Source organism: Melozone crissalis, unplaced genomic scaffold (assembly GCF_028551555.1).
Source record: "Melozone crissalis strain CALT ecotype California unplaced genomic scaffold, PUWL_Pcris_2 ptg000016l_1, whole genome shotgun sequence".
NCBI lineage: Eukaryota > Metazoa > Chordata > Aves > Passeriformes > Passerellidae > Melozone > Melozone crissalis.
Genome location: NW_026535794.1, coordinates 24,418,368 through 24,431,643, shown reverse-complemented (window position 1 = coordinate 24,431,643; position 13,276 = coordinate 24,418,368). Strand labels below are relative to the sequence as shown.

The 13,276-nt window shown below is 39.3% G+C and overlaps 1 protein-coding gene across 1 annotated transcript in view; it reads right to left on the bottom strand.

The window, feature by feature from the left end:
• VPS50 (VPS50 subunit of EARP/GARPII complex) overlaps positions 1-12,944 on the bottom strand; it is an 82,993-nt gene extending 70,049 nt beyond the window's left edge. The window contains exons 1-4 of the mRNA XM_054273473.1: positions 12,836-12,944; positions 10,453-10,521; positions 2,440-2,562; positions 1,766-1,837 (exon numbers count right to left, since the gene is read on the bottom strand). Coding sequence (XP_054129448.1) covers positions 1,766-1,837; positions 2,440-2,562; positions 10,453-10,521; positions 12,836-12,868 — 297 coding nt within the window. The 5' untranslated portion in view covers positions 12,869-12,944. The remainder of the gene's footprint in view (positions 1-1,765; positions 1,838-2,439; positions 2,563-10,452; positions 10,522-12,835) is intronic.
• Between the last annotated feature and the right edge of the window lie 332 nt (positions 12,945-13,276).

Genomic DNA, 13,276 nt, shown 5'->3' with positions numbered 1-13,276 from the left:
ATATAAGTGCTTTGCATTAGAGAAATTCAGAATTTGGTATTATCTCCAAACTATTATTAAAAATTTCTCTGCCAGCTCTAGGTACAGACATTGAAGTGAAAAAGGCAGTATTTAGTTTTTTGCAAAAGCAGAGCCATTGTGTAATATGTCAACAGGCTTCTTGAATCCTCTATCTAATAATCTGTTCACCATTAAAATATTTTTAGGACTGAACTAACAACATACAACATTCTACAGTTTTGTCTTCCATGAAACCCACCAACGTGTTTTATGGCAGGTAGGTCTAAATGACCTATCACAAGATAAATGGATAACAACTGAGACACAAGAAGCAAACCTGCAACAGTCTCTCACACTCTACCTGAAAATATGACATAAGGACATGAAACACAATATATAAGACATTTTAGCACTTTGGCACATGCTTAAGGAGGAAATTCCTTCCTATATCAGAAAAACATTTTGACGAAATAAAGAAAAAAACAAGCAAGGACCAATCCTGACTGGGGGAAGTTGGTGAGGAAAGAACTGGGCACATGTTTCTTGTCAAAGGTTTTGGCCTTGAGATTTTTTACCTGTTTATATTCTAAAAGCCACATCTGGCCATATTTACTGGAAGCCTTGTGCTCAGTTCTCTCCCCTATTATTCATTAGCTGCATGTACTTTCTGGTTCAAATGTTTTGGCAGCAGCCACGCCCTGAAATTACTCCCTCATCTGCAGCCAGTTCCCATCCTGCAAGCAAGAAATGGCCAAGACATTGATAACACGTATCAGGATTAGCAGCATATCTCACTGAAGTTGTCTCAGTCTTGAGAGCACTTCCTTGCAAAACAATGTCGCCATCAGATGTCCTCTTAAAATTAAAAAAAAACACCACCACCACACAAACAAACACACCAAAAAAATTACTACTTCTCACTCACTTCCAACTTCTTTCCTTATAAATCTTGGTGAGAAATATGGAATATTCATTTCCTCAAGTCCTCACTAATCTTTCACAAAACTTCATAGGTGTATTATGGGGAAAGCAGCTTAAGGCTTCTGCCTTTGCTTTATGTATTGTTAACAAAGCAAGATTCTCCTATATATTTCATTTATTTGAAGACATGAATTAGGATTACTACCTCTATTTTACTTGCAGATATTCTCCAAATGCCACCATGTTATACACCTCAAAAGGGTAATGGAACAACAACTAATACATTAATAGAAAATTTTAAAGTCTGCAACATAACAAGCACCTTTCAAATGCTGCAACTCCAATTTTGCCTCATACTTACTACTCATTAAATTTCATTTGGTTTATTACATAATAACTCTCTATCAGTGTTCACTAAATACTTTTGTGAACAATTAATATATTGGCAAATGAAAAGTAAGACAAAATAGCATCTTCAAGGAGAGAGTTTTTAAAACATTTTAAGTCTTACATTGCTAGAAATCCCTCAAAGAGATACTACTCCACTATTCAGCACTGTGTTGAACATTACAAGATAAACATTCAAAAAGTCACGTTTCTAAAGAAATAGTTAGCACATTTGCTCTTTGTTACAATACTTAACACTAAGATTTACTTCCATGATTTCATATGATTATATGATTTAGTGATGATTTTCCACTATAAAGGCACACAACATGATGTTAAAAGAAATACTTAGTATCTAATGTGTTAAGAAATCAATTTTTTTCAGTTACACTTCTTGCTAGACTTACAGACAAGACAACAAATTGTGTAATGGTACAGAGGAAAAAACTTTACTTACAGCAGCTTGCTGTTGTTTTAGTTTGTCTCTGTACTCTTCCAGTTCTTGAAGACTAAGTACTGGAGGAAGCCTCTGCATTTAAATAATAAATTAAAATCAGTAAGAAATTAAAGGTTTTTAACTCACACACAACATTAGCTAGGCAATCAGTTTCATTAAAGAAATATTCTTGTGGCTTCTGTAATCTAATTTGCAGAATTAATCCATTGTTTCAAATGATGGACACTGAAATCAATTAGTGTTAAAATATGCAACATATGATCATAATTGCCTCATGTAGTATTATAATTACCTCAAAGTTACTTCACATTACGTCATATATGTATACACACAACCACCCAATCACAGAAAATGTCTCTCTCAGTTTGGTAAAAAAATACACAAAATATAGAACAGATTTGTTTCCTCAGCTATCTTGACTTTTTCACTTCAGTTTAAATTACAAAATGCCTGTAAGCATATTCTACTACATTAAAAGAAGAGACTTTATATTTATATATACATGCACCAATACTCTACGCTAGAAGCTGCACACAACTGCAAGATAACTTAGGGGAGTTCAGTGTTGTATTCATACAAGATCTAAGAAACAAAAAAAGCTCATTGAAATAAGCATACTTTTGGTCTTCATTTTTTGTTATGTTACCATTTTTTCTTTCAAGATGACAGCTTACCTCTAACTCATACTTCACAATATCAAAGGAGTCATTGGAAAAATAAACTTCTTCAATGCTGTTAATTATTTCCTGTTGTGCCTGAGGATCAGGTGGTTCTTCATGTAGTTCTCTGAGCTCCTCCTGCACGAAACAAAACAGAATTTCCATCATGTAATAACACATCCTAGGAAGAACGACTTTTTAACAAAACTAACATCTTCCAAAAGCAACTTCTAACATTAACACAAGAAGCAATGGCAAAATACAGAAAGTACAGTACACTGTGGCTTGCATTTCCCATTAGGGAGAGTAAGACATTTAAAACTTCTCAAAAAAGAGTGTAGGCTTCAACGTTGCAGCCACTTAAACGCTTCTTCATTGATTTATGGCACCAACTGCATGTTGAGTCCAGTTTTTTCCTCCTCACCTTTAGAAATTCTCATAATAAACTAAAAATAAACTGGCAAACTATTTCTCCAGAAGGAGAAAAAAAAAATTGCACAAAACCAAAACAAATAAAACCTGAATTATTTAAAACAGAAGAACCCTCTTTGTAAATGACAGGTAGACAGTGTCATTGCAAATGCATAACTTTTCAGTTCAGCCCACACATTCACTGAAATAAAAGATACGCCATTAAACACTTGATTTCTACAGGTAAAACCAGAACAGATCTGCCTTCTTTGCACAAGATTAACAGCTCTGAGATTTTAGCACAGTGGTCTAAGCAGAGATGTGCTGTCAGCCTTCTGAAAGCCAATATTGCAGAGATAAGCATCCCCCTCCTTGCTGTCACGATCTCCTCTGGAAGGCCTCCCCAACAACCCAGATGCTTCCAGTGGATGAAACAAAGCAAGGACTCAGCCTGACCCTCCTCTTCCTCTGCTGCACTGGACATGGCAACTAACACTGGCCCTCTCCTGGATGTCGTTCACACAAAAAGAATGAAAAATCCTTTATCAGAGACTCAAAAGGGAGAAGTGCTAGAATATTCTTCCATCAAAAGTAAAGATAATATGGATAAAATTGCTTGATAATGAAACTAAACTCTGGTGAAGCAATGTAACAGACTGAAGAGTCCCATAATGGCCCTGAGCCTCCCAGCAATGCTGAGCTGTTCCTGTGGGGCAAGGTGCTGGTACTTTCATCACAAAGAGTTCAAAGGTTTATTTCACCAGTGTGGCATCTAATTTTAGATTAAATGACTGAACAGCCATTCATTTGCTTATTTTGCACGTCAGCTGAGATAAGGTCAATGTGCAGACGTTCTGAGGCAAAGTGACCCTTACAGCACACAGCAAGGCGCTGCTTCTCTACGCACCAAGAGGCGGCCAAGGGCTCACAAGTGGCCGGTTTGGAAGAGCATCAGAGAACAGCTGCTCCTCTGAAATACTTCTCACAAGAAAAAAAAGAGTGGGAAAGGAAGGGAAGAGAAGGGAAAATGAAAGAAAAATGAAAGAAAAATGAAGTGAAGGGGAAAAGAAGGGGAAAGGAAGGGGAAAGGAAGGCGAAAGGAAGGCGAAAGGAAGGCGAAAGTGGGGAAATAAAATGTAATGACAGAGATAACCGGGTTCCAAGCGTATCTGGCTTCCCCGAGCGGCCGCGTGCGAGGCCGAGGGAGGCCCCAGCTGCTGCCGCCCGCGGTGCTCGGGCGCCCCCGTCGGGCCGCGGGCCAGACCGCAGCCGGGAGGCTCCGAGCCGTGATGGGGCCGCGGGGAACGGGAGAAAAAACACCGAGGAGGCAGCGGGGAACCGGAGAAAAGCTCTCCAGCAGCCACCTTCTCCCGCCCAGGCGCCTCCGATCTCCCCCTGAAACGCTTGATGCAGTCACTGCCACCAAAGCAGGTGCACGCAGCAAACCACAGCCAGCCAACAAAGGACATGGACTGCACCGACACACGGAGAGAAACAAGGAAATAATATCGTTATATAGCTGTAATGGTAGCTCCATAATGTACACCTCACTGTAAATCAGTTTCGCATCTTACAGTACATTGAGTTTTAGTTATATGAAACTAAAATTAAAAATTATCCAAGACAGGCAACGGGGTCCACTTGTGAAAAGTACATATTATATGGCTCTACCCAGATATTTACTCTATGTATTTTGTTGTATTAATTAGTAGTGCCGTATTAATATTTTAATAATATGATAAATGTAGTCTTGTAGTTAAAATGTAACTTTTGTAGTTAAAATAAGAACTACGTAAGTGGGATATTTTTTTAAGAAAGGAATGAGGTACTCGCACCAGATAGCAGCCACAGGACACCTAAATCTCTCAGAGAAAAGGAATTTATTGTTCTCTTATCAGAAGAAATTGACTTCCTCCTGCCTGGCTAAGGATCGAAGGCGCCTTAGGATTAGGAGGAAGAAGCTGACGATGACCAGACCGAATCCTTTTTTGAATGGAATTTATGCATCATGTATGAGATTATGAATATTCAACAGGCTATTAGTTTTAAGGGTTAATCCTTTGTTAACGTGTCCTTTTTCGGGCTTATGCTGCCCAGACAAAGGTACCCGGATGTCTGTAATTCTTTGTTTCTATTGTCTCATATTGTCCTAATTTGAATTGTCCAAATTATTATTACTCTAATTGTATTAGTATTTTTACAACCATTTTATTACTATTAAACTTTTAAAAACAAGTGATTGGTGTTTTTCACACACTGAACCACTGCAAATAGAATAACTGAATTTATCATCTAATCTTTGCCTACAAGTTCCTGTGTGGCTGTTTCCTAAAAGAAAAAAAAAGATGAAAAACTAATCAAAGAAGAAATGCTTAGGATCATTTGAAATTCTGGCTAGCGATACCTTGTCATGTTGGTGAAAAAGTATTTCAATACCATAGGTCAGTGGTGATTCACATTTGCTAAAGATATATTAAGAAAGCTCTTATGGACACATATTCTGGATTTGATGTTGGAGTGCCTAGGAAAATTGCTAAGAAACCATTTTATTCTGTCTCAGAAACACTCATCTGAGTGTTTCTTGCCAAAACACTACTCAGGAAAATATTTATTAAATTACAAGTTTTTTCTTGCTCATTTTTTTCTAGAAAAGCAGTCTAGTTATAACTTTCCAGGATAAATTTTAGCTCCCCCATAAATTACATTATCTGACACCAGACTTTCTGCCATGATAACCTGCAGCTTTCAGCACATCACACTCCAGTAGTTTGAAATAACCATCATAGTGAAGGCAAATTTATTCACTCACCACTAAAGGAGTAAACTCTCCCTAGCTAAAGTTTATTTGCTGATATTCTATTTTCCTCATCCTTTCAATTACATACACAAAAACAATTTTACTATGTAGAAATAAGCCCTTTTACTATGTAGAAATAAGCCCATAGTTTCAGGGGTCTTGGCAAAGGGCCAGTTTAGCTCTGTGGTTTTGGTACTCACGCACTTAGTAGAAGAAAAGAGAGAAGCTCTATTAAATCCCTCAAAGTATTTTTCCACCCTAAAACTCGTCTAGCTGTTGCCCTATAAGTATCTTCCTTAAAAAGAAAAAAAGTCAGCAGTTAACATCTTAAATTTAACATCTTACGTTTTATGTTAATTCAGCAATTCCGATTGCTATTCTGAACAGAAAAGCCTGTCAAAAATTGTGACAGCAGGAATCTCATGATAATACCCTTGCAGAGAACTTTGCCATTGCTAAACAGAATTAATAGATACACAGGAGGTCAGGAAAAGCAGCATATTGGCAGAGTGGACACCACAATATGCACTTCAATCCACCTGTCCAGGCTAACATATGCATTCAGCAGTAGGAAGTCTTCAATCAATAATGGGCCAACACAGCCTGGTAAGATACTGTTTCACAGGCTACTCATTTTTCCAAAGTTTTATTCAGCAAGAGGCCTCACCTCCTACCTAAAAATCGTGTGACTTGTGGTGCCAACTGCATCTTTTTTCCCCAGTACTTTGGGATCATACTTTCACAGAAAAACAATTTATCCTGTCAGGTTACCACTAGTGCAACCTTCAGCAGCAGGCCTCTCTCATTATGTCACCTAAACAGATCAGTGAAAGACAGCAGCTGGGAAGGAAAAGAAAGAAGGAAAAAGAAGTCTGACAGCTTTGTGTGCTCGAAGAAGCCATTGATAAAAAATAAAACACAGTGCTTACATCCACATACATCTCGCATCGTTTTGTGTTCCTGTTCTACGGAAATAGGAGTTTACAGTCTAGAAGCCTGTGGCAATTCCTTGAAATGTATTTCAGAAGAGTCATCTCATTGCAAACTCATCTGAAATGCAGTTCAGCAAGTTTTAGATGTCTACCCAGCTATTTCCCAGTGCATCACACTCTCCTTGTATGCTGTGTTGCCTGTAGCAGCAAAACCAATATTTCCCTGTTGAATGAAGCATTACTTGTAAGGAGTAGAAGCAAACACTCTCTGCACTCCAGTCACTATCACCTAAAAGACTAGGAAGTGAAGACATTGAAAAAAGTTAACTGATATTACCTAGAGAAAAAAAATTCTAAACAGTTTCTAATCTAGTTAAAAGCTGAAGCTCAGCAACAGCCTATGCACTCTTATCTGGAGTTTACCAGGGGTCAAGTCTGCCCTATACTGATTTGGACACAGCCTCCCTTTCTGTTATGAACCAAAAACACACCAATGAATATGCTGCTGATTTATATCCCTCCATTCTGAGCATGAATAACACCTCTGCTAAAATCCAATCCAAAATCCAAGGATAAGGGCTGTGCTCAACAGGTTCAATCAGCAGCTATGCTGCAACAATGCACCACTGTGAAATAAAAGTAATAAAGCATCTATATATGTATCTGTATACACACATGCAAACACAATCTTTGAATTCTATCTATATACAAAGATATATTTAGAGATTATATCTGTCTTATAATCACAGAATCCACTGAGTTTGAAGGGACCCACAAGGATCATCAAGTCCAGCTCCTGGCCGTGCACAGGACCATCCCCAAAAGTCACATCATGTGCCTGAGAGCACTGTCCAAATGCTTCTTGAACTCTGACAGGCTTGGTGCTGTGACCACTTCTCTGGAGAGCTGTTCCAGTGCTCAACCACCCTTGAGTGAAGAACCTTTATCTAGAATCTAACCTAATGTATATATATTATATTATAGTATAACAGTATATATTCAATATAACAATATACATATATAACTATATATATATAGAGAGAGAGAGAGTTATATATATATATATATATCAATGTAACATTTCCCTGTATGTTTTATATAACAATTAATGTCTATAATATCATAAAATACAATGCATAACTATATCAATAAACTTACTTTGCTCTTCCTCCCTGCCCCTCCCTCCCCCAGCCACGGAAGGCAGTACCACAGAGAAGTTTGTGGTATTCCCTATCTTTCATAGAAAATGCTCAGAACCTCCTTTTGATCTTCCCTTATTCAATATGTGTAGAGAGTACCTACTAAAAAGCTCACACTCTACCAAAACAAACATTATACTTTGAAAACAACTCTCTTAATGGAGAGAACAACAAAGTTGGATATGTTCTATCCATAGAACACATATTAGCCACACTGCTACTTAATGCACTCCGGAAAAGCACTCAGCTACTGCTTGGGAAATAAAAACCCACATTCCTTTATCTATAGGAAAAACATTTTTTAAATAGTCTCACTGTTACTTACCATTATATATTGCATATGAGCTGATTATCATCAAAATAAACATAACCTAATTCAAAGTCAATTCACCATTAATCCAACACACTTGAATTCAAGCATGCAAAATATCTACCTCAACCTTTTGTGACAGAATCTGCTAACAAAACTGTTATCAGCTTGGGAAACAACAACAACAGAATGGTTCAAAAAGAATTAGTTTCCCTGGGTAATCAAGGTATGCCAATGAAGTAAGGTATTCCAGTCAAAATAGATGCTATGTCCTTCTACAAACAATTTTCTCTTCTAGATATCATAGAATCATCAGAGAATGATGGAAGGGATCTTGAAGATTATCTAGCTCCAGCTCTCCTGTCATGGACACCTTTCACTAGACCAGGCTGCTCAGAGCTCCATCCAAGCTGTCCTTGAACGCTGCCAGGGATGGGGCATCCACAGCTTCTCTGGGCAAACTGTCATATCCAGCCTTGCAGTTCAGATTTGGCTTCTCTACTTTATGAGACTTTATAAGACTCAAACTATTATACACTTACTTCCTACTGAGATACTTCCCTATGTGAGTGAGTTGGCTGCATAAGACTGTATTAACAAGTTAAGCAAGTTTGCTGGTGATTTGCCTTCATATGATAAAAAACTGAACTTTTTCAAAATAGTTGCAGAACTTATTGGAGTACCAGTTAAAGTGAGTGAATACACTCAGGTACTCACGAAAATGTCCAAATGCCTAACAATTTCATTGCCTGAAAATAAAAACTTAGTCCAGTCATCACTTCATCATGCTGGCCACAGTCAGCAAACAGTCAGCAAATCAACAACTTTCAGATATCAAGACCCAAAAGAATTTTGCTGGTTTTGCTCTCAGGGGATGAAATGTCAGCAGATTCTTCTTCCTGTCCTCCCTGTTTCCCATTTGACCTCCAAACTAGCGCGATAGTTCCTCATCTCAAAAACCAAGGGTTTGTACCTAGGGTTGTCTAACCAATGGCTTGTCATTTTACCAGTAATTCAAACTGGCCCTAATTAATGCTGACCCTGCAGCCTTTCCTTCTGTATATATCTGTATAGCTTTAATGCAGCTTTTGAAGTTTTCAGTAACATTTGCCCTAAATCAGTCTGGAGATACCAACTTGAATGTGGAAGTGTGATGATGAAAGTGCAGCACCATAACCATTCTGTCATCAAAACAGCTTGAGACTTTAATGATTCAAGAGTTAAATAAAAACAGTCATTGCTACACAGTGTAGACTTGTCAGACAAATAACATCAAACCATTACAGAATGGAAATCCAGCCAAGATACCCTACATCTGCTTTTACCTGGAGAGCCAACTTGGCAAAAAAATGGTGCTCAGGGAATGGCAGGAATCTGCAATTGTGAAATTGAAGCAATGGAGATGTGACAGGTTTTTCAACATTGCTGCAACTGAATACTTTTGCTCTTTGATATCAATATATTGGCCACTGTTTCACAAAGTATAATGTACCAATTCAGAGACTCTTACCTGATTTTTGAAATATACAGCAACACTAATTTTCTGATCTGCCTCAGCACAGGCAATATATTACAGACTACTTACACAGAGAAACACAAGGGGTCTTTCAGTTTGATTTTTTAACTATTGTAAAATAGATCATCTAAATTCAAGTGAGTAATTTAAGTATCTTATTGGTTAAAGGCAAAGACCAAATTAACAGAAAATAATAGACAACAACCACAGAAGTCTTGTGAATCCTCCCCTCAGATCAACAGGGAATAAGGAACAGCCAATTATTGTGACAATTGTACCCTCACACACAGATTACTCATCATGACTTGTGAGATGACAGTGAGGTGGCTTCATTTAAACAGTGAGACCTAAAAAAATACCAAAAACTACTGCTATTATAAAGATCTAACTTTTGAAGTAGAACATGAAGCTAATTATACATGCTGAAGATTAAAACTATGAAATTACAAAATATACTTAGAGCACCAAAATCATGAAGAAACTAGTACTATACAGGCCATCCACACAGCATCTACTTTCCAAAGTAAAACTCAAAAAGGCATTTTTCTTTTTTCTGCTTTTTTTTTTTAATTCGCTCCAGTAAGAAACCTAAATAATATTAAGATCAGCATCCAGAGACAACTGAAAAGTTTCAAGAAAAAAATTTTCATGCAAATTCATTTGGAGTTGGTGAACTGATTTGTCTCACAGCTCTTAATTCTTTCATAAAAACACTCTAAAAAGACATTCAGCAAGAAATAAAACTGAAAAAAGAACAACAGTGAACCTGGTGTTAAGGAAAAAACGAAGACACAACTAAGTGTCATTTAACTATAAAATGAAAAACTAATAGAGAGTGGGAGGAGAGGGATGTTGTATCATACCTTAGTAGGAATCCGTAAGTTTTCAATAGGACTGAGGTCATTAACACTCTCCTGAGGACTTCTTAGACCCTTTAAAAGAATTTTAATAATCAGTTAAGTTTGATTCCTTTATATATCTTGCAATCAAGTCTTACCTGATGTTGAATAGGTCTCTACAGGTCTGTTAATAAATATTCTGACATGTAGCAGGAAGGCTAAGACCTCATTCGAGAAACATTTCAGCAAGACCATCGGTATATAAATTATGTTCCACAAACATCTAAGCATTTCCAGTTTTATGCTGCAATATGTACCTTTTCAGAACAGCTCACTAACATTTTCTTTAGCAAACTCACATCCTCCTGTCAATGTCCAGATGTTATCTTAAATTTTAGAATGAGCACGTGTCCAAAAAACATAGCATACTTTGTATCACTAACTTTATGATTTAATGGAATCAAATAGCTGAATTCAAGTTAGGTGCCAGCTACTCTATTGCAAGATTATTTCTGCTTGATGGCATATTTTTTATACTTAACATATTCCACAACTAGAACTGGCTTTCCCTATGTGTAACTGAACTGAAAAGGTTGCATAATCCACACTAGCTGCTTTATAGAATTATTACTCCTTAAAACACGTATAGCCACATAAATAGCACGTGTGTTTGTTGAATATCAAACATATTTACAATTTTCATAGAAAGGTTTGGGTTAGAAGGAAACTAAAGATCATGCAGTTCCAAGGGACACCTTCCACTACATCAGGTTGCTCAGGGCCCCATCCAACCTGGCCTTGAACACTTCCAGGGATGGGGCACCCACTTCTCCTGACAACCTGAAACAGCATCTCACCATTTCAAGCAGCAATACCACAGAACAGGCTGCTTAGTATATTTTCTGCCAGCTCCCTAGGCAGAGGCAGAAATGAATCTACACATTCAAGTTTCAGATATGGTTCTGACTCCAGCTTCCCTTGAGACTTCAGTGTGTTCCTGTGAGTCAAAAGTTTCAGGTGGGCTTTCTTCCTTCTCCTGTGATCAATGTTAACAGTATTTTTTCCAAGCCCCTTTCTGGTCCTGGGTACCCATATTTCTAAAAGGACCTACTATATCAGTTTATGGTGAGAAAGTTTGTATTTATTCTTTGAAACTGACAAAGCATTGTACACAATTTCAGTGCTAACTACTACATTTTACAATTGTTTCATCCTCCCTAGATGCAGAACCTCTCCATTTTGGTTTTGGTTCTCAGATTTTGTCACACATCACTTCAAAACATCCTCCCTCTGCAGTTGCCACCATCAAAGATGACTCACCTCTACGCATCAGAAATTCAAAGCAAGAAATAAGCAAAGCAACTGCTGCATTTCTCATACTTCACACAAAATCTTCCCCAAGTCCTCTCAAAAATATGCAGTTCTAGTGACTTACCTCCAGAAGAAATTAAATGTTTCACTTATCAAATGGTAAACGGAACCTAATCCTTTCAAATGACTGAAAATTGCCTAAGTTGTTATCATTTGCAGAAAACATCATCTCCACACTGGGCAGGCTTCCCAGCACTCCTCCTGTCAAGCTGAAAACGAATCATGTAACCCTCTACTGAAGCAGAACAGAACACTATTCTGGCAATTCCACTTTCACACAAGTATTCATTTTTGAGCCCTGCCTCCTGCATAAGGATCACAACTCCGAGGGCATAGTTCTAGGGGAAAAAAAGCTTCTGACTTTCCCATGATTTTCTGTAACTATCTAGAATATCTGATGTGGGCAACACAAGTGATTTTTTTTTTAAGTTCTCCAATTAGACACAAATGAAGAGGCTTCTTTTCAAGGGTATCTTATATATGCGAATAACTGGAATGTTCTGCTGATACACTTCTCAATCTTAGAAATATTGGTCCAAAAGTAGGCTTAGATCTACATAATCCTGGAGACAACCGGTACAAGTAGCAGACAGCAGTGAGGTGACAGACACACACCGAGTGCTCTGGCACACACTCCCTGTGTGCCCACCCAAATCTGTCCCTGGCACCTTCTCAGCCTCGCCTTCCTTTGGACCAAAAGCATTTGCTGCCAGACAAAGCCATGTTACAGAACCACAGCCCAGCGCTCAGAATTATATGTCAAAAAAGCAAACTGACACGGGCCCGCCCTGTCATCTTCAACAACGATGTCTCTGTTGTGACAAGAGCCACGCCGTGGCACCTGAGCACGCTTCCATTTCTCGGAGCAGAGAAACAAGGCGGATGCGCGAGCAGCAGGAGCCCGCACGCCCCGAGCCCTCCCCGGCAGGGCAGAGGGCGATGCCCGCGCACCGGCGGCTCTCCGGAGTGCCCGGGCAGGCACGGCGGCCCCGAGGAGAGCCCGGTACCCCGCCGCCCCCCGAGAAGAGCCGCTCACCTGGCGGGTCATCAGCGACTTGATCTTCTGCATGATGGCCCCACCGCCGCCGCCCCGACTGCGCTCAGCGGCCGTGCAAGGCGCCGGGGCACGGCGCAGCCATGTTGGGCGCCACCTGACCGCGCCCGCCCGCGGCTCCCTGGGAGCGGTAGTTCCCGAGCGGCCGCCACGACTACAAGTCCCAGCAGCGCGGGCGGCAGGGCGGGTCCAGGGTCCAGGAGCTGTGGTGTTTGTGTATTGGGGCTCGGGTGGGTACATTCGGACGTGCTTAGCTCAGGAGATAAAACGCGATTCTGTGTGTAGAGACAAGCTACAGCGTACAAATAGGCGAGAATTTCCGGGCTGTCTCGGGTTCTTTCGGGCGTTATGCACAGACCGTGTCTGGCCTGATCACGGGTGATGGATGGAGTTTTGCGTGGGCAAAAGAAGCTTGTGTCACTC